Source organism: Drosophila persimilis, unplaced genomic scaffold, assembly GCF_003286085.1.
Source record: "Drosophila persimilis strain 14011-0111.01,24,50 unplaced genomic scaffold, DperRS2 tig00000606-arrow-arrow-pilon, whole genome shotgun sequence".
Lineage (NCBI taxonomy): Eukaryota > Metazoa > Arthropoda > Insecta > Diptera > Drosophilidae > Drosophila > Drosophila persimilis.
In genome coordinates this window covers 792162-809809 of record NW_020825324.1, presented here as the reverse complement: position 1 = coordinate 809809, position 17648 = coordinate 792162, and the positions used below count along the sequence as shown (strand labels likewise).

General features: G+C 49.4%; 2 protein-coding genes across 4 annotated transcripts; one reads left to right on the top strand and one right to left on the bottom strand.

Moving 5' to 3' along the window:
• Positions 1-624: 624 nt before the first annotated feature.
• Positions 625-7515, top strand: LOC6597435 (microtubule-associated protein futsch). 2 transcript variants are annotated; one of them, XM_002022441.2, is made up of 3 exons: positions 625-2551; positions 3386-3833; positions 3903-7515. In XM_002022441.2, exons 1-3 carry the CDS (start codon positions 1462-1464, stop codon positions 6910-6912), a joined length of 4548 nt encoding a protein of 1515 aa, XP_002022477.1. In that variant the 5' UTR covers positions 625-1461; the 3' UTR covers positions 6913-7515. The 2 variants fall into 2 exon arrangements, with proteins under 2 accessions (XP_002022477.1, XP_026846370.1); XM_026990569.1 differs by lacking the exon at positions 625-2551 and adding an exon at positions 3246-3312 and having other exon boundaries at positions 3903-7514.
• Positions 7516-10286: 2771 nt separating this feature from the next.
• LOC6597434 lies at positions 10287-17019 on the bottom strand. 2 transcript variants are annotated; one of them, XM_026990762.1, is made up of 11 exons: positions 16908-17019; positions 15519-16073; positions 14714-15268; positions 14525-14650; positions 13429-14442; positions 13058-13367; positions 12122-12261; positions 11972-11977; positions 10985-11869; positions 10762-10902; positions 10287-10703 (listed from the first exon to the last, which is right to left on the bottom strand). In XM_026990762.1, exons 2-11 carry the CDS (start codon positions 15870-15872, stop codon positions 10632-10634), a joined length of 3603 nt encoding a protein of 1200 aa, XP_026846563.1. In that variant the 5' UTR covers positions 15873-16073; positions 16908-17019; the 3' UTR covers positions 10287-10631. The 2 variants fall into 2 exon arrangements, with proteins under 2 accessions (XP_026846563.1, XP_026846562.1); XM_026990761.1 differs by lacking the exon at positions 16908-17019 and having other exon boundaries at positions 13429-14472; positions 15519-16193.
• Between the last annotated feature and the right edge of the window lie 629 nt (positions 17020-17648).

Below are 17648 nucleotides of genomic sequence, written 5' to 3'. Positions count from 1 at the left end.
TTAAACACAATGCAATAAGAGGGAATACCTAGAATAAACCAATCTTGTAGACAATTGATTCATCAATCGTATAAAACTATGTGTTTAGAATTAAAGGTTCTAGCTAGCTAGTAAGATTGAGCCGAGTAGCAAAATCGAGGAATATGATGGATCTGGAATAAAAATTCGTCAGTATATTTACGGTATGTTTTGTAATTTGTGACGCAATTTCGGTATATTTCCGACGGTCAGACCGTATATCTAATCAATAAGTGCTCGCACATGTGACGCAAAAATGAGTAGTAATTTTGAATGGGCTATAAAAGGGGGTATGGGCAACAGGCAAAAGCAGTCAAGGCAAATTGCAAGGTTCGTACGAACCTCACCTCAAAATCGGCTTTTTGTCTCCATGGTACATTGGGCAAATGGGGTGACTGTCACCTTGCATGCGCTGCACTTTCTGGGCCGTTTTGCGTGTTGTCCATACCCTCTTTTTCCGTCCGTTATGTAGCAAATGTGTAGTAATTCGTTCGGTTGCTTTCTATTTGGTTTCTCGTCTTTGTTTTTGTTGTCGACACTTCCACTGAGTACTTTTTTTATTGTGTGTGTACGTTTGTGTGTGTTGTGTACGTGCCTATTACTTGAAAATTGTGTAAATCCAAAACCTCTGAACGAACGAAAATGATTGAAAACAAGAAGAACGGCAGTGATAGAAAACGACGCTGCAACAACAACACCACCTATGCGATTTAAGAAGAGGAAGAGACACGGTGTAAACGAGTTTCGTATCTTCGGCGCGCGCTCTTTATCCAACCCATCACAGACAACGAATCAAAACCCTGTATATCCCTGTACATCCAGCGCCAAGGTGAAACTGTGAGCCTCAGCTGTGGCATTGAGTTCTATCCTAGAGAATACCCGATATAAGGTGTATCCCCCCCCATTCTCAGCTATATTATTACAAATTGAATTTGAACAAACAGTATATGCTCGATTCGAAGAGCAAGAAGAAGCAGAAAAGCAATTTGGCGGCGATGGACAGGCAGTACAAATTAAAAGCTACATAGAGGGAACACACGCATACATACACGGACAAGGCAAACAAACCGACAAACACACACGCCCAGAGTAAAAGGAAAGGCAAATAGTATAGCCGAGACGCACAGTAGGCGTCTCGCTTTAACCCCCAGCGACAGCACAGCACACATTGTATTGGCTGGCGGATTCCATGTTAGAACGGGACAACAGTCGGTTCGATAAGCGAGGAGTTGCCAGTCAGTCCGTTTGGCTCGTTTTATTTTACGGTTGTCGTCTAGTGGCAAATGTCATCAGAAATTACAACACTGCGGATGGAAGACATCTACTAGCAAAACAGCAACAACTCCAACAACATCTGGACACAACAACAACATCCACGAAGCAGCACCAGCAGGCAGGAGGAAGAAGAAGAACCTCGCATCGGCCGCAATAATATAAACAAAAATGTGGCCCACCATGCAAGCGACGACCACAGTGCGAACAACTAGAGCAACGTCCACCTGTACGTCCCTATCTGCATCGGCGACGACATCATTGCAAGGCAACAGAAGCAGTATCAGCAGCGCCATAGCCGCAAAAAACAGATGCCTCATCAAATCCGCAATCGAACGGTCAGTGGTGCGGCCCATATCAATAGCTGCTATACAGCATACAGCCCAGGCCACAGTGCCAGCTGTTCCACAGGCAGTGCCTGCCGTGAAGACGACCGAGCTGGAGTACGACATCATCAACTACTATACGGATTCACCCTCATCCACCACGCCATGCCTCGCTGTCAGTCCCCGGCAGCAGCAGCCAGCAATGTGCCCCCCACTGACACAGGGCTCTGGGTCGGCCCGGCGCTGCTCTCGCCTCATCGGCAACCATCAACCAGCACTGGAAACGAATGCTGTTGAGGCGGGACTAGCAGCCGACGCCACCGCCACCGCATGTGGCAGTCTTTCGACTGGCGAGGAGACCACACAGGAAGAGGAGCTCGATTTATTTGCCGAGGATTCACACACATCGAGGCCGTCGCCCTCGTTTACCACCAAAACACTGCGTTGTCGCAGCACCGCTGCAGCCTTGGACATGGATGCCCGTTCCCGCGGCGGCGGTGGGGCACAGAGTCGTCAACGGAAACCGAAGGCCATAGTACCGCCCCGTACCGAAGCCCTCAGTAGCAGCAACGGCAGCACAGGCGACAGCCGCAGCCCCAGCAGTACACCCAGCATCGAATCCTCGCCCACACCCAGCTCCACACTGGGCGTTAATATGCGGGTTACGGGACAATGCAGCCAGGGAGGACGCAAATACATGGAGGATCAATTCTCTGTGGCCTACCAGGAGTCGCCGCTCACCCACGAGCTGGAGTACGCCTTCTTTGGGATCTATGATGGGCATGGCGGACCCGAGGCGGCCCTCTTTGCCAAGGAACACCTGATGCTGGAGATTGTGAGGCAGAAGCAGTTTTGGTCGGACAACGATGAGGATGTGCTGAAAGCCATACGCGAGGGCTACATAGCCACGCACTTTGCAATGTGGCGGGAGCAAGGTAAGAGCAGCAGCACACACAAATAATTACACAGAAAAAACACAACGGCAAAGGCCGTGGAAAGAGGAGAGAGAGAGCGAACGAGAGCTGAAAAACAACGATAATTATAAACCAAAGCAGACGGCAATAGAGATGGGCAGCATTGAGTCACGGAATATTCACTGGGTCGTGTCAGGTCACGCACATCGGAAAGTGATGAGGATACAGCACTGCCCGCGACCCCCATTCAAAACTTGTTGATATGAAATCCGCGAAAAGAATCATTATATTCACATTTGTTCACCTCTAGTAATTGCATGTGCAACAATGACTCAACAATCGCAACTTACGCTCATCTCTATTGTCTGCCCACACACACACACACACAAAAAACCCCATCCGCTTAAAATGTGTGCATGTGTGTGTTTGTGTTTCTGGCGCGCTCTCTACATACACACAACACAGCAACAACATAGCGGGAATGGAATATTCCACAGGCCTTGCCATATGGCTGTACTCTCGCCAAGCATGGCAACCCCGCTGCGAGTGTTGGTATGCGTTGGCCCCCAATGAGTTCGAGCAGCACCACTCTATAGACACACATAAACACATGCACACACACGTGAAGGCGTTTCAAAAAACGCAACGGCCATTAAAGAAAAGAAGCTAAAAAAACGAACAACAACAAAAAAGAGACAAGACAAAAGAGAAAACCAAGAGGAAAAAATAAGTGTCCCCATTTCCACCGTATGCCCTCTGACCGGAATAACAAACAAATACTTGTACACTCATACACCCACCTCATTCCATTCTGTTATTATTATTTTTTTTTTTTTATTTTTTGATTTCCTGCAGAGAAATGGCCACGCACCGCCAACGGACACCTGAGCACGGCTGGCACAACGGCAACGGTGGCATTTATGCGACGCGAGAAGATCTACATCGGTCATGTGGGTGATTCGGGAATTGTGCTGGGCTACCAGCAGCCAAACGAACGCCAGTGGCGGGCCAAACAGCTGACGACCGACCACAAACCGGAGTCGCACGAGGAGAAGTCACGCATCCAGCGGTCCGGCGGTATGGTGGCCATCAAGAGTGGTGTGCCGCGTGTGGTCTGGAATCGGCCACGGGATCCCCAGCATCGTGGTCCCATCCGTCGGCGTACGGTTATCGACGATATACCCTTTTTGGCAGTGGCCCGCTCCTTGGGCGATCTCTGGAGCTACAATTCACGGTGCAAGGAGTTCGTTGTGAGTCCTGATCCGGATGTTAAGGTTGTTAAAATAGACCCGAACATGTTTAGGTGAGTCCCTGCCACAAACCGTATTAACCGAATGTTAATGTATTGTTTGTCCTTTTTGGTTTGTCGCAGATGCCTTATCTTTGGCACCGATGGCCTCTGGAATGTGGTGACGGCCCAGGAGGCAGTGGACGCTGTCCGAAAGCAGCATCTCATTGGCGAGATCCTCAACGAGCAGGATGTGATGAACCCCAGCAAAGCCCTTGTCGATCGGGCCCTCAAGACGTGGGCATCGAAAAAAATGCGTGCGGACAATACGTCCGTGGTAACTGTGATACTAACACCATCGTCGACGACATCTGGCTCCTCCCAGGAGACCTCCCCCATACCATCTCCCTGCGATGGCCCGCCGGCACGCAGAGATGCCTGCGATATGGATATGGAAGTGGATGTGGATGCCCTGCTGGATGCCGACGACGAGGACAGTGCAATGGATAGCGAGAACAGCTGTCCAGATCCAGCTCACTGCATCGAGGAGGAGGACTACATTCTGGATGCCCCATACAGTGCCTTGGCGAAGCGGCATCTGCCGCCGGAGCCGTTTCGCAATTTTGATTACTATGCCATCGACGAGGAGGACGAGCGGGAGGAGGATGATGCCGACGAATATATCGAGGGTGAAGCCATCGAACCTGCCGAACAGGTGGCAGTCGAGTCGGATGCGGCTGCGGCTGCAGCTGCGCTGCAGCAGCGGCTACCGCGATTCTCCTACGATGCCCAACGTCTCAAGCGGAGTCTGCACAATCATCGCAAGATGTGGCGGAAATCCAACACTACAGGAGTGTATCCCTGGCGTGGATTGGTGGAGCAACAGCACCAGCTGGAGGCGGAGGCAGGCGAAAATGTGGTCATTCTGGAAGAGGAGCATCATTTGCATCACTATTCCAATGGGACCCTCATTGATCGCGCCGCCATGTACGGACATTCGGTTCCTGCCCCCTCAAGCGGCAGCAGCAGCTCCACCAGCGGAGGAGGAGCAGTCCGAGAGCTTACCGAACTGGAGCATCATTTGGAGCAGCATTTGGAGAGCAGCTTCGGCAGCTACGGCTCCAGTGTGGGCTGCCTGGGCTCCGATTACAGTTTCGCCGAATCCTACAACACGCTCCTCAACGAACAGGAGCAAGAGGCACGTTCCCGGTCGGCGGCAGCTGCTGCCGAGGCGGAGGCGGCCTCTGCTGCAGCCATGGATGATCGCAGCATGCAGGAGATCATACAGGAACAGCAGCACTATCAGCAGCAGGAGGGGTATTCCCTCACACAGCTGGAGACGCGACGAGAGCAGTTGCATCAGCTGCATCCGCACCAGCCACAGGATCAGGAGCAAGAGCAGGAGACTTGGACGCCATCCGAGTACGTGGAACAGCAGCAGCAGGCGCATCAGGAAGAAGAGACGACCGCTAAGGAGCCAGAGCCATCGGAGCTGTTGGAATTGAATGCTTTGCTGCAGCAGGAGCGGGCCGAGGAGGAGCAGGTGGCTCTGGAGCGGGAGCAGCAACTGCAGCGGGAGCAGGAGCATATGGAGGCCACCTACAGCAGTTCCAGTTCCAGTTCCAGTTGCAGTGAAACGGATTTCGCATTTTCCAGCAGTTGGAGCACTTTGAAGGAGGCAACAAGAACGGAAACAGAGCCGGAACCGGAGCCCGAGCCAGAGCCCGAGGAGGAGGAGTCATCACCACCGTCACCGCCCACACTTCAGGACAATCAAGTGAGCTCCACCCTCCCCTCGACACCAACATCCGCTCCAGAGCCAGGCCTAACAACAGCAATGGCGCAGGTGCGTGAAACAGTGGCCGAGATCCGCAAGGAGGATGCCCATGCCGTCCATTATATCATCGAACAGATCCAGAAACTGCAGGAGGTCGACTGCATACCACAAGCATCCCTCGATCGGGCTAATGCTCTGGCCAATGATTTGGCTTCTGCCTCATCAGCATCAGTGGCAGCCACGCCTGTTCGACGTCGATATCGGAATGTGCCCAATGAGAATCACCAGCACATGCAGACACGGCTCCGACAGGTGTTTAAGCACTGTAAGAACAGGTCCTTGAGTGCCGCGTCCATCAGAGATGCTGCTGTTGGCGCAGGAGCAGGAGCGATTGCAATCGGAGGAGCAGCTGCAGCCGCAGGTGCAGGAGTAGGAGCGGGCAATAACTCGTCTTCTTCAGTCGTAATTGCTGCCCGCAAGAGCATCATTGCTGCGACCAGCAGCAGCATCAAGAGCGGGAGCGGAAATGGGAACAGCAATGGGACCGTCCGCAGCAACACCAGCAGCAGTTCCATTATGATGACTCGCCGCAGCCAGACCCTAGCCATCAGCGGGGGTGCAGGAACTGTGAACAAGCGCCAGCTGCGTAGCACCATCTGCAGTGTCGGCGGCATGGACATGACCAAACGGACGCTCAGGACAAGGAACGTCCCAACAGTGGGAGGGGAAGCCACAGCCGTGAATGGAGCGACAGCTTCTCCATTGCCTGCGAATGTCAATAGTGGAGGTGGAGGAGGAGCCACCAGCACACAAAGCGTCGTCGCCAGTGCCAGTGGCAGCAGCAATTCCGGAGGCAGTACTGCCAGTCGGCGCCTCAAGCGCACCCAACAAGAGCGCGAACAGCGACGCAGCCTGCGCCGGAGTACACTGAATGCCGCCATGACCGGTGGAGGGTCAAGCGGGAGCGCCAATACACCATCACCGTTTAGCAAGCCGACGCGTCTGCAATCGTCATGCAATGGAGCGGGTGCCATCTCTGCCCGGCCACCGCCTTCGCCTAAAAAGCTCAACATAGTCGTACCCACATTGGCCATTGGCACCCGGGCTTACACGGCGGCCATGGCCGCCTCCGCTGTGCAGCTGAACAAACGATGGTCCCTGCGCAGCAGTCGCCAGCAGGTGGCAAAAGGAGCGCCACCCGGCACGGGGAGCCCCAGCAGCAACAGCAATGGCAGCGGCGGCGGCAGTGGCATCACCAGTCACAGGATGATGATGACAGCCATCAGCTGTTACAGTGTTCGCAATCGAGGCGGAAATCAAGAGCAATCAGGAGCCGCCACATCGCAGCAGCAACAGCCGACGACACGCAGGCGCTGATCGGATGTGATTCTATCGGATATGGGCACACAGCGGGAGCAATTCCAAGTACAAATCAGCAGCAGGAGGTGCATCAATCCTCTGACCATTTTGGACAAACACAATTTATATATATATATACATATACATATTTTTCTTCATTGTTAAATTATGAGAAATGCCAAATAGCTGCCTAAATTTATCATACACGCCGAGGCATCCCACCTCAGCCCATCCCCCACACACACATATATCAGTGTCGTTTTTGTTGTAAATAGAGAAATATTAGTTCTGAAACCACCACACACACACACAAACACACACCCATTCAGAGATTTGATATATATGCACAGACGAAAGCGTATATATATATATATATTATGCAGAGTGCAAAATAGGTATAAAATAAATTCATCGTGTAGACCGATATATTAAAGATATATATATATTTTTTGTAATAACGCAAACACATCACATATTAATTATGTCCACATCCGTTTCCGATCTTTTTTTCGCGTAATAATACTTTCAATCGGAATTGTATTTATTTAATAATTTAAACTTAAGCCAATACCAATTTTAGTAATTAAGTTCTCGTCATTGAGCGTAAAATTAACAGTGAAAAGATGCTAATAATTGTAATATATATATATATACATACGTATATATATTTTATTTTTTTTTGATTTGTGTGATGCTATCTCTTGAAGGTGGTCCTCGTTTTAATTAGTATATATTTATTTCATGTCGTCGTGGTCGCTCATCTAGGACTATCTTATGAAATACATTGATATTTTTACATAATTAAATTGAAAAGATTTTCTTTCGGCTTTTGCAGCACCAACATGTCCAAAAAGTGCATACAAATAAGAGGACTGCATGAATCCATAGTATTCATAACACATCACAGCTAATTTTGCAGGCCTGCAATCCAAGAGTGTAATCTTCAATCAATTCAAAATGAATCAATTGGACGGAATAGATATTTGAAAATATCGAATCTGGCGCCGATAACAATAAGCATATCGAACTTGCAGCATATGGTCACACCTAAAACTTCCTCTGTCCGCACTGCTGGCAAACCAGCTATTTCATAGCTAGTTCTGGCTATTTATTATTTGAGCTCTCTCGCGCCTGTTATTGTAGCGCTCCATTTTGAAATAAAGCCGTACTAGGCAGATCAGCTAAATTTTCCATCGACCGAATCAGGGATGATATTCGCATGGAAACGATAAAAATGCATGCCGTATTTCGTACACGATCAGCAAAATAAATAGAGAAGCGAAAATTGTATATTCTATCTATTTAATAAGGATTTATAATCTGGGATACCAGGTCGTTCGCTGGTTTAAAAAATATTGTTTTTAGTTTCCCCCCATAAGTATGCAACACACGTTTGCAATCGCTAAAGCTGCTTGCTGCTGACTTCTGTTCGCCTGGTATCCCTCATCGGAAATTTCTCGTTTTCTGCCATTTAAGCATTCACAAGCTGAGGGTTGTTGTTGTCCAAAATGTTGTTGTTGTTGTCAAACATTCAAAATGGTGAAAAACGAAAAATTTCAGATCTCGGATATCAGGCGAACAGAAATATTAAAAATTGGAATTAAAAAATAAACTGCCCAAAAATAGCGCTGCATATCTAAGTCACTAACCATCCCGCGAACCGGCTATATAATTGAATTTGCTTTTGTGTATAAATGTAGTTTATTTGTTGTTGTTTCATTTTGTTTGCTGTATTCTGCCATGTGTTAAATATTAATAAATAAATTGCATTAAGTAGTATACGATTAGTGTTTGGTTTTAGAAGTTAGTTAGAGGCGCAGTAGCAGAGAGTTGTAGACTTTCTTGGTGATGCTGTGTCCAAGTAGGTTTGGAAATTTATTCATCAATTGTTCTGTCTTGTGGCTTTTGTGTGTGTTTGGTATTGCAAAAATATTGCGCCTGCGCTTCCGAATGGCGATCAGAAGTATATATATATGTATATATAAATATTATTAACTTGCGTTTTTTTTTTCTTTTCTTTTTTTTTTGTTACCTGCACTTGAAATATTTAGAATATTCTTTAGTCATTTCCATTTAGATTAATAACATACGTACATATGTCTATATGTGGATTTCAATATTAGCTTTTTTGTTTGATTTGCTGTTTGTTTTGTTCATCTTTGTCTTCATCTTCAATCTTCATTGTTTTAAATATGCAAAAATAAGCTCTCTCTCTCTCTCTCGATCTCCTTCTCTCGCTAACTTTGTCTCGCTGCTGCCACTCGCACTCGATATTCTCGTGATCCTGGGATCCCATTCTTATACATGTATCCTCTCGCTTAACAGAAACTAGACAATGCTGAAATTATTGTTCTTCGTATTACTTTTGCTGTTTTGCTTATTGTTATCGATTCATCTCTATATCAAATACAGATACAGATACCCCTATGCAAAGCGTACGTACAGTACATATGTATGTGTACATAACATATGTGTGTGTATGGCAATAACTCGATCGAGAAGTGTGTAGATTTCTTGTACATATACAGATCAGATAGTTGATACAGAATCTTAAACATTCGCTTAACTTTGACGCTCTTAAATGCATTTTTTGTTTTCTGATTTGTTTATTTTGTTGTTGTGGTATTGCGGGCCTTGTGTGGTTGTTGCAGGCATGGCTTTGGTTACTAATGCTATGCTATAAATATAATTATGATATCTCGGTATTGCAATAATAATCCATAACGGCTCTCTCTTTATACAATAAAAATTCAACGAAAACTCAGCTTATCGCGTACATATCCCTTATAGCGTATCTCTTTTTGGCATAAAGTGTTTTTTGTTTTGTTTCCTTTCATCGAAATTATAAATGTAGTTAAAAAATAATATTAAATACGGTAAGCTTAGGGTTAATTTACACGGAAATCATATCATAGCTAATAAATAAATTGCTTGCAAGTAAATTCAATCGAATGCTTAAGCTATTGTTATACATGAGGAGGGGTGTTTGGTTGGGTGGGGACAAGGGGGGACATTCGTAGGACACAGGAGACAGGTTGAGTTTGAGTACTTTACAATTTGAGTACTTTGCTGTACACAGACACAGACACACACGCGCACACACACACCCCCATCCATCCACGCACGCACACACTATCTCAAAATTCAGTCTTTTTCATATACAAAGAAGGACAAGCGAACGGAAGGGAAGCCAAGCAACCAAAAAGCATTGAACACTGAGTGAGACTGATTAAAGTGTTGTAGTCAAAGCGCGAGTTGTTTCCATAGCGATGCGATCCATTTCATTTCATCGATTTACATCGAAAGTTAATCGATTTACATTCGCTTCGTTTCACAGACGAACCATTTTAAAGCTGTTTCTGCTTTGCTTTGTTCCACAAACAGCTGCACTTTGTCGGGATTTGGCGTTTAATTGCTTTCGTTGATTGGCAGGCTACAAATCGATTAACCGTTTATCGATAACAATGCATGGTTTTGTTTTAAAGCTGCTCGACTTAAAGTTGATCAATTTTGAGGCTCATCCAGTTAGAGCCCGGATCGATTCTAGGTGCAGTTATTGTCGCGTGACAACTGTTCGATTCCGCATCGATTCCACACAGACGGCTCGATATAAAGCTGATGATTGATAGGTGTTCCAATTGAAGAGAAATCGAGTGCATTTAGAGACCTGTCGATTTACAGTGGTGCAGTGCTTCCAACGGAGTGCGGGGGGTCGTGTGTGAGCAGATACATATTTTTTATATATAGATAGGCGTCTCCTGGCCAGTGAGCAAACGAAACATGGACGTGGGCATCGTCTTCATCAGGATCTGAGGAAATTCAAAACGTGAAAGGAGAAAAGAGAATGGAAATGCAGCGTGCACTTACCTCGCCTACAGAGGATGACAAGAGCTTGACAATGGTATCGTGGGGTACGGCCACCACACTCTGATTGTTGATCTCGATGATGCGGTGACCCACCCGGACACCGCCGCGCTCGGCGATTCCTCCGCGCAGCAGACTGCAGATCTATGGTAGGGCATGGAAAGAGGCACTTAGTAAAGAAAGCAATCGCTGAGAGGCGGGGGGGAGGGGGGAATCAATCTCTTACCACGCCATTCTGGACACTGAAACCCAACTGGAACAGGGCCTTGGGGCGCAGTATCTTCACCTCGACGACGGGGGGACAGGGCACAACGGTGAACTTGACGGCAGTTTGATTCTTGGCATTGCGTATGTAGCTCTGGCAGGTGGAGAGCGGCAGACCGACCAGGCTCATGCCATTGATGGCTATCAGCTGGTCGCCAATGTTCAGCTGGCCGCAACGGGCGGCAGCCCCGGTGGACATTAGGTTGGCAATCACGACCGTCGGCAGCATCGAGCCCCAGCCGGATTCGACGATGACAACACCAAGGATTTCGCCCTTGGCTTTGGGGACGACAACCTCCTTCTGGAGCTCCTTCTTGGCGAATATCTCCAGCTCGTCGCCAAAGATCTCCTGACTGTTGAGCACCTCCTGGTAGTCCATCTCCTTGGCCAGGTTCTCGTTCTCGATGCCATTGGCCTTGAGGAACTCCATGTAGGCCACCTGGAAGGCCTGGCCAATCGACTGCGCAATGAACTGCGCCTCATCGCTCTCGAACACATGGCAGATCATCTTCGGAGTCCGATTGTGCTTATTGTGCAGCACCTGGGCGGGCTCCTTTGGTGGCGAGGAGTCTGCTGCCTCGATGGCCGCCGCCGCCAGCGTAGGATTGGAGGCATCAATTCCCAGCGGATTTGGACCGGGGCTGGGATTCGGATCACCCAAACTGTTGGGCACGAACCGGCGACGGGCCATCAGCACCACCAGATCCCCGATGTCGGCTATGTAGGAAATGGTGCGCAGGGCATGGTCCATCATGATCTCCTTGAGGTCTGTGTTTAGCACCATTATCTTTTCGGTTGATATGAACAGATCCACCTCCGTGCTAGGCTGGCTCTCGCCCTCGGGTGCCTACATGGACGATGGAAATGAATACAAACAGAAAACAGAGATCAGTATCTGCTGATTTCGGACAGCCATGGAGAGGGGATTAACAATCGAACAATCTCTTACCAAAGCCTATCAAAAGGAATGCGCAGCAGGGAACGAGAAAAGCGAACGAGAAAGTTTAGACACGACACACATTTAGCACACAGCAATAGCCTAGCAATGAGGTAGGATGGGGCCACTACGTGTCGGTGCGGGGGTCACGGTTACACTCACCTTGATCCGGGACACAGCCTCTTCGGCCTGCATCATTCGCGTCGACTTGGTCGGCTGGCCCTCGCATACGAGCTGCGTCGATCCCAGATACTTGGCGCGGAAGAGTACGCCCTCAATGAGAACTTTGGGTTCCAATAGACCTAAAACATAGGATTAGATTTAGATATATGGGGCATACAGTATGTACAGGCGGCATGCGAATGTGACTGCCCTGTTGATGCACTCTTTGACACGTTCAGGCAGTGGCAGGCTGGTCCAGTCTGTGCTCTTCGCTGGAGACAGTCCCAAAAACTACTAATCTATCAATTCAATGGCTAATTGTAGACTGAAATCGATGGACCTTTGATACTCGTAGGTTTCCAAACTAACAAAACCCTTCTACAGAATCCAAAATCCATCATTTAATCCCATCAATGTGTGTCCCTATTCTTGCAAGAACATTGCTGCAAACAGTGAAAGCCAAAGAAACTTGAAGCAATTCCTTAGCGATATATCCTATATACTATCGTATAGACTATAATCTAGAACTACGTATAACTGATATATTTCATGGAGCCTCACGCTTGAGCCTGCTGCTGCCTGATCGCTTCGTAAGCCACAGTACAAACAGATAGACAGATAGACAATGAGACACATGGCACAGAGAGAGTGAGAGGTAGACAGTGTGGTAGCAAGAGAGAGTTATAGAGAGAGAGAGAGAGAGAGAGAGACAGCTTGAGCGGGAGACAGAGACACTTACATGACGCCGCACATCACAAATATGTAAATGGGTGGAAAAGTGTGCGGATTGCAGCGTGAAATGTTAAAATGTAGGATATTCGAGATAGAGAGAGAGAGAGAGAGAGAGAGATAATCAGTACAAATGGAACCACAACAGCAGCAGTAAACGGGGGGCGTCGTTCCGAGTGTTCCGAGTGCCGTTCCCTCCCCACTCACCCTCCTTGTTCCGCGACTTGGCTTTCTTGTCGCTATTGGCCGAGTCCTTTAACGACTTGATGGATCCCGTCGGACTCTTGGTGAACTGCAGCTTCTCCGGGGACCCGCTGATCGTGATGTCCGCCGTGCCCACAATCTGGCAAATGTCCGGCGAATTGGGCGTCAGGGAGGTGCCGATACCCTGCCGAATTGTGGCCGTCGAATAGGTCTGCGGCTTGGGATTGTTGTTGTCAATGCAACCGCCGTTGAGATGTCCATTGCTGCTGGCTATTTCCGTTCCCTCGTTGGCATTGCTATCTGGGGCCCGAGGCTGCGCAAAGATCTAAATTAGTGACGATATAGGAATGGGCATCACCCGACCCGACCCTCACCTGATCGGAGAAAAAGTCCTGCTCCTCGTGCCGCTGCTGGCCCAACAAGCGATCCGTTTCCAGATCGGTATCAGGCTCCTCCTCCGGCACAGCTGTGGCCGGCGTTGCTGTGGCCGCCGCACCGCATTTGCGTGGCACCCACACGGGGGACTCCGGTTCGGTTGGCAGGACTTCGTCACAGAACTTGAGCTTGTCCGGCTGCGTCTTGGCGCGCTGCAAGGCCGTGCGTATCTCCTTCATGGCCTCCTGGATCTCCACTGCCGCTGTGGCCGGCTGCTGGACGGCATTCCCTGCGGATGCCGCTGCTGCGTAGACTGCTCCATAGTGGGATTGCTCCATGGGGCAGCAATCGCCGCAATCCGCTGCAGCCGCTGTGGCCTGTTCGGCTTGCATGGGCTCGTGCTCGAGGGTGTCCGTGTCTGGCAGTTCAATCTGCGGCGGTGTGCAGGGAAGTGGCAGTGGCAGTGGCGGTGGCATCGGCATCGGCAGCGAGGCAAAGTCACTTATCAGCGCCGATTGTGAGGCATCGGTAGTGACAGTCGCCAGGCTGGCACTGTTGTTGTATTCGTTCTCCAATCGCTCACCATTTACAGCAGTGCCATTGCCATTTGCGTTGCCATTGTGCTCGTGGACGGTCGGTTGCTGCTGCTGCTGTGGCTGTGGCTGTTGTGCCTGCTTGTCACAGACAACAGATACATTGTTCTCCGTATCGGAGGCATGGCCACTGCTGAGGCCGTCCTCCAGCACGGGCATGCTCGTGTACAGCTTGCCGTAGTCTGTGGGGCAGTTGATGTCATTGGACAGGCTATCTAGATCGCCGCAGTTCGAATCGTAGTCCGTCGTCTCCGGCGAGAGGGTAAAGTTGCGCGAATGTCTGCGCAGATTCGCCTCCAGTTCGGTGTCCGCCAGATCGCCGCTGCTGCGGCTATTCGAATCGATATACAGCTCGATATCGTTGTGCTGCTCCTGATACACAGTCGGTACACTGACGTTGTTGTGTTCACTGGGGGGCTGCTGTGGAAGCAAAGGAATGTTTTGGATCGCCTTCAGAGACAGGGTACGATTGGAGTCAGAGCTGCCGTCTCCGCGTCCTCACCTGCTTCTTGCTGGGCGAACGATGAACCATGTAAAGCTCCTCTTTGGGTATCCTAGCCAGGCGCTGGCCAATGTATGCCTGCTCCATCGGTGTCGTTGCCGGATGTTCCTGCTGCTGCTGCTGCTGCTGGAGGAATACTTCCATTCATTAAGAGAAATCCTTCTCCTCCTTGAACGGTCATCTACTCACCGAATTGGGCACATCATCGCCGCTCTCTGTGGTGTAGTCCGCGAAACGTTTCTCATCGTCGGGATTGGCCTTGAAGAACTCCTCCAGAACCTTGCGCGTTTCCGAGAACTCATACAAGTAATCGAATGCTGGTGTTTTCTCTCTTGCTGCCGCCGTCCTGCCGTCCTCCTCGTGATCGATCAGATCTATCAGATTGCCCGACGATGCCTTGCCGGCCACATTGTGGTTGCTGCTGCCGCTGCCGCTGCCACCGCCGCCACCGACGCCGCTCGCTGTGGGCGAGACGCGCTGTGGAAAACCCGGGGGACGCTTGCGTGAGCCGGCCGCCGGTTGGTTGCCAAATCGACGCGGCGATCCCTCGTACTCGGCTATGGGCAGCTGGCCAATCATTTTGGTCACCTTCAGGATATCCTCCTGGCTGTCTGAGCGCATCACCGGGGCGGCCTTGTTCATCCAGTTGGTGTCAATGTCGTCAAAGACGACTATCTCCCCATCCCTCAGGCACTGGCCATCGGCCTTGCCCACGTCCGTTGGCGACCCGGGACTGGCACGACCCTGCACAGATAGAATAGAACAGAACGTAGAACGGATCGTTAGATGGCTCGCGAATGATGTCTGCCAGAACTTGGAGACAGGTTGAATGTTTGGTCTCCAGTTGTGGAATCGAAAATCTACAATATTCGGTGGTTCTTAGCAGGACGGTTTGAAGAGGAAACAGATAAAACCTCATCCTCGATATTCTTCTCAAGGTCAGAGGAGACCCCAGATAAACTCCCATTGGAATATATGGATACAGATTTCTTACCTGCGGCAGGGATTCGTGGGCATCGAACTGGCTGCCCGGACTACGTCCGACACGGATCTGATGGAGATGCGGCCGCTGGTAGTAGTAGGAGGAGGCCATCTGTCCGCCGGTTTCCCCATAGCCCATAGACATCTGTCCCGGCGACTGGCCCTGCAGCGGTGCGTACGGCAGCTCGGCATTCAGGTCCGGGGAGTTGAGTACTGTGCTGGCGGGCGTCACATTAGGACTGCGCGTTCGCATTTCCCACACGTAGCGCTCCTGCTGTAGCGACTGCAGCTGCGGCTGCCCAAAGTTCATTTGCAACGGATTGGCCATCGAATCGTTGCTGCTGTCGCTGCAGGAATTTGAATTCATGCCTGCCTGGGGTATACGCTGGCACCGTGCAATGGATGGCTGCTGGATCCTGCTGGAATGCAGCTGTATGGATGGTCTTGGACTGGAACTGGACGCTGTGACTGCTCCTCTCCGTCTTGGATTATTGCTCTAGTGCTGCGTCCGCTGCTGCTGCTGCTTCTGCTGCTGCTGCTGACATGCCTCGTTCTGAGTAGATACTGCCTGAGGGGTAGACGAAAATGTAGAGGTGAAGGTGGTGATTAGTTGGCACGATGATCTAACGGATGAATCACTGCAGCTGCAACTGCAGCAGCCCCAGGCCAAGCCCCAACACCAGTTAGGGACAGGTTGTTGCTGCTGCTGCTGCTGCTACCCAGAGAAATCAATGCTGGCTGGCTGGCTGGCTGGATGCTGAGGCTGCCAATTAACCCAATAACAAGGCCCGCGAATCGTGTCATCAGGGGACACAGTAGCTGTAGCTGTAGCCTTCACGTGTATCCTTTATGTGTCCCCTCCCTGCCACTATATGTCACTGTGTGTGTGTGTGCTTGCGCACGTAAACTTGGCCTCCAAAAATTCCGCGCAGGCAAAACAAACTCGACCGTACAACGCAGGAGGCTGGCTCCCAGACACAACAACCAAGGCAACCCACCCACCCGAAAGGGTAGAGGGGGGAGGGGAATAGGGATGTTGCAGGCTGTGTGTCTCGCCTTTGTTTTCGATTGTTGCAGCCTGCAATTGTGGCACGGCACGGACGTTACTTCACCAAAAACACACACACACTAATATAGACATCTGGGTGTGTGTGGTGTGTGGCGTAGGGTGTGTGTGTGTACATCAGCGAATTGATGCCTTTGCGCGCCTGTGTAGATGTCGATGTCGATGCGTGGTGTGTGTGTGTGTGTCTGGGTATTGCCATGGCATTGTTAAAAATCAATAGATTTGCTGGTTATTTTCTGTTTTTTTTTTGTTTTAGCTGGTTCTTCCAGGTTCTATGATGAGCACCAGAGCAATTGGCAACGCCAGCTCCGCCGCCGCCGCCCACACGCCACCCACCCGGACAACAATAACAACAACAAATGTAGGGAACAGGAACGACGCGGATACAGACGGTAAAGATCACATGCACAATAGCTGCCCCCGACCGACAGCAGCTCCAGCATCTGGGCATCATCAGGCACTACAACACCTGTCGCTAATTTACCATTTAATTCATATTGCACTCAATGTTTCACCGATATTCAAAAAAAAAAGCAAGCGAATTGCTAGCAGTGTGACCGCGGACTTATCTATAAAATATACCGTCCGACCGTCAGAAATATACCGAAACATACCGTCTCATTTTAAAAATATATCGTAAATATCCTGACTAATTCAAGTTCTATTTTACATATTCCTCGTTTTTGACCTTCCGTGGAATATTACTAACTATATAGAACATTTAGCCATGCCCACATAAATTTATACGATTTATGAATAATTTTTCTACTTAACTGGCTTATTCTACATACTTGCTTTTATTGGATCTTGTCTAAAAAAAGGTTTTAGCGAAATAGGTCAAAACAAAAAAGCGAAAGAGGATAGTCGTTCCTTTTGTTCAATTTAGAGATTCCGTTGAATAATTCTAGCTAACTAAAACCCTGAGTTCTACCCACATAATTTTATCCCATTGATGAATAAATTTTCTACAAAATTAGGTTAGATTTTGACTAAAACACGGCTTACAAGTTAATGTTGTTCGCAACATTGTGGCGAGGAAAAATTCCATCGTAGGAAATCCCAAAAAAGTCCCACGAA

Coding starts and splice junctions, on each gene's coding strand:
- LOC6597434 (XM_026990761.1), bottom strand. CDS start 15,872: ATGAATTCAAATTCCTGCAGCGACAGCAGCAACGATTCGATGGCCAAT. Junction 10,903..10,984: donor TCAGTGTCCAGAATGGCGTG/GTAAGAGATTGA, acceptor GCCCTACCATAG/ATCTGCAGTCTGCTGCGCGG. Junction 10,704..10,761: donor TGTCATCCTCTGTAGGCGAG/GTAAGTGCACGC, acceptor GAATTTCCTCAG/ATCCTGATGAAGACGATGCC.
- LOC6597435 (XM_002022441.2), top strand. CDS start 1,462: ATGTGGCCCACCATGCAAGCGACGACCACAGTGCGAACAACTAGAGCA. Junction 2,552..3,385: donor TGCAATGTGGCGGGAGCAAG/GTAAGAGCAGCA, acceptor GATTTCCTGCAG/AGAAATGGCCACGCACCGCC. Junction 3,834..3,902: donor ATAGACCCGAACATGTTTAG/GTGAGTCCCTGC, acceptor GGTTTGTCGCAG/ATGCCTTATCTTTGGCACCG.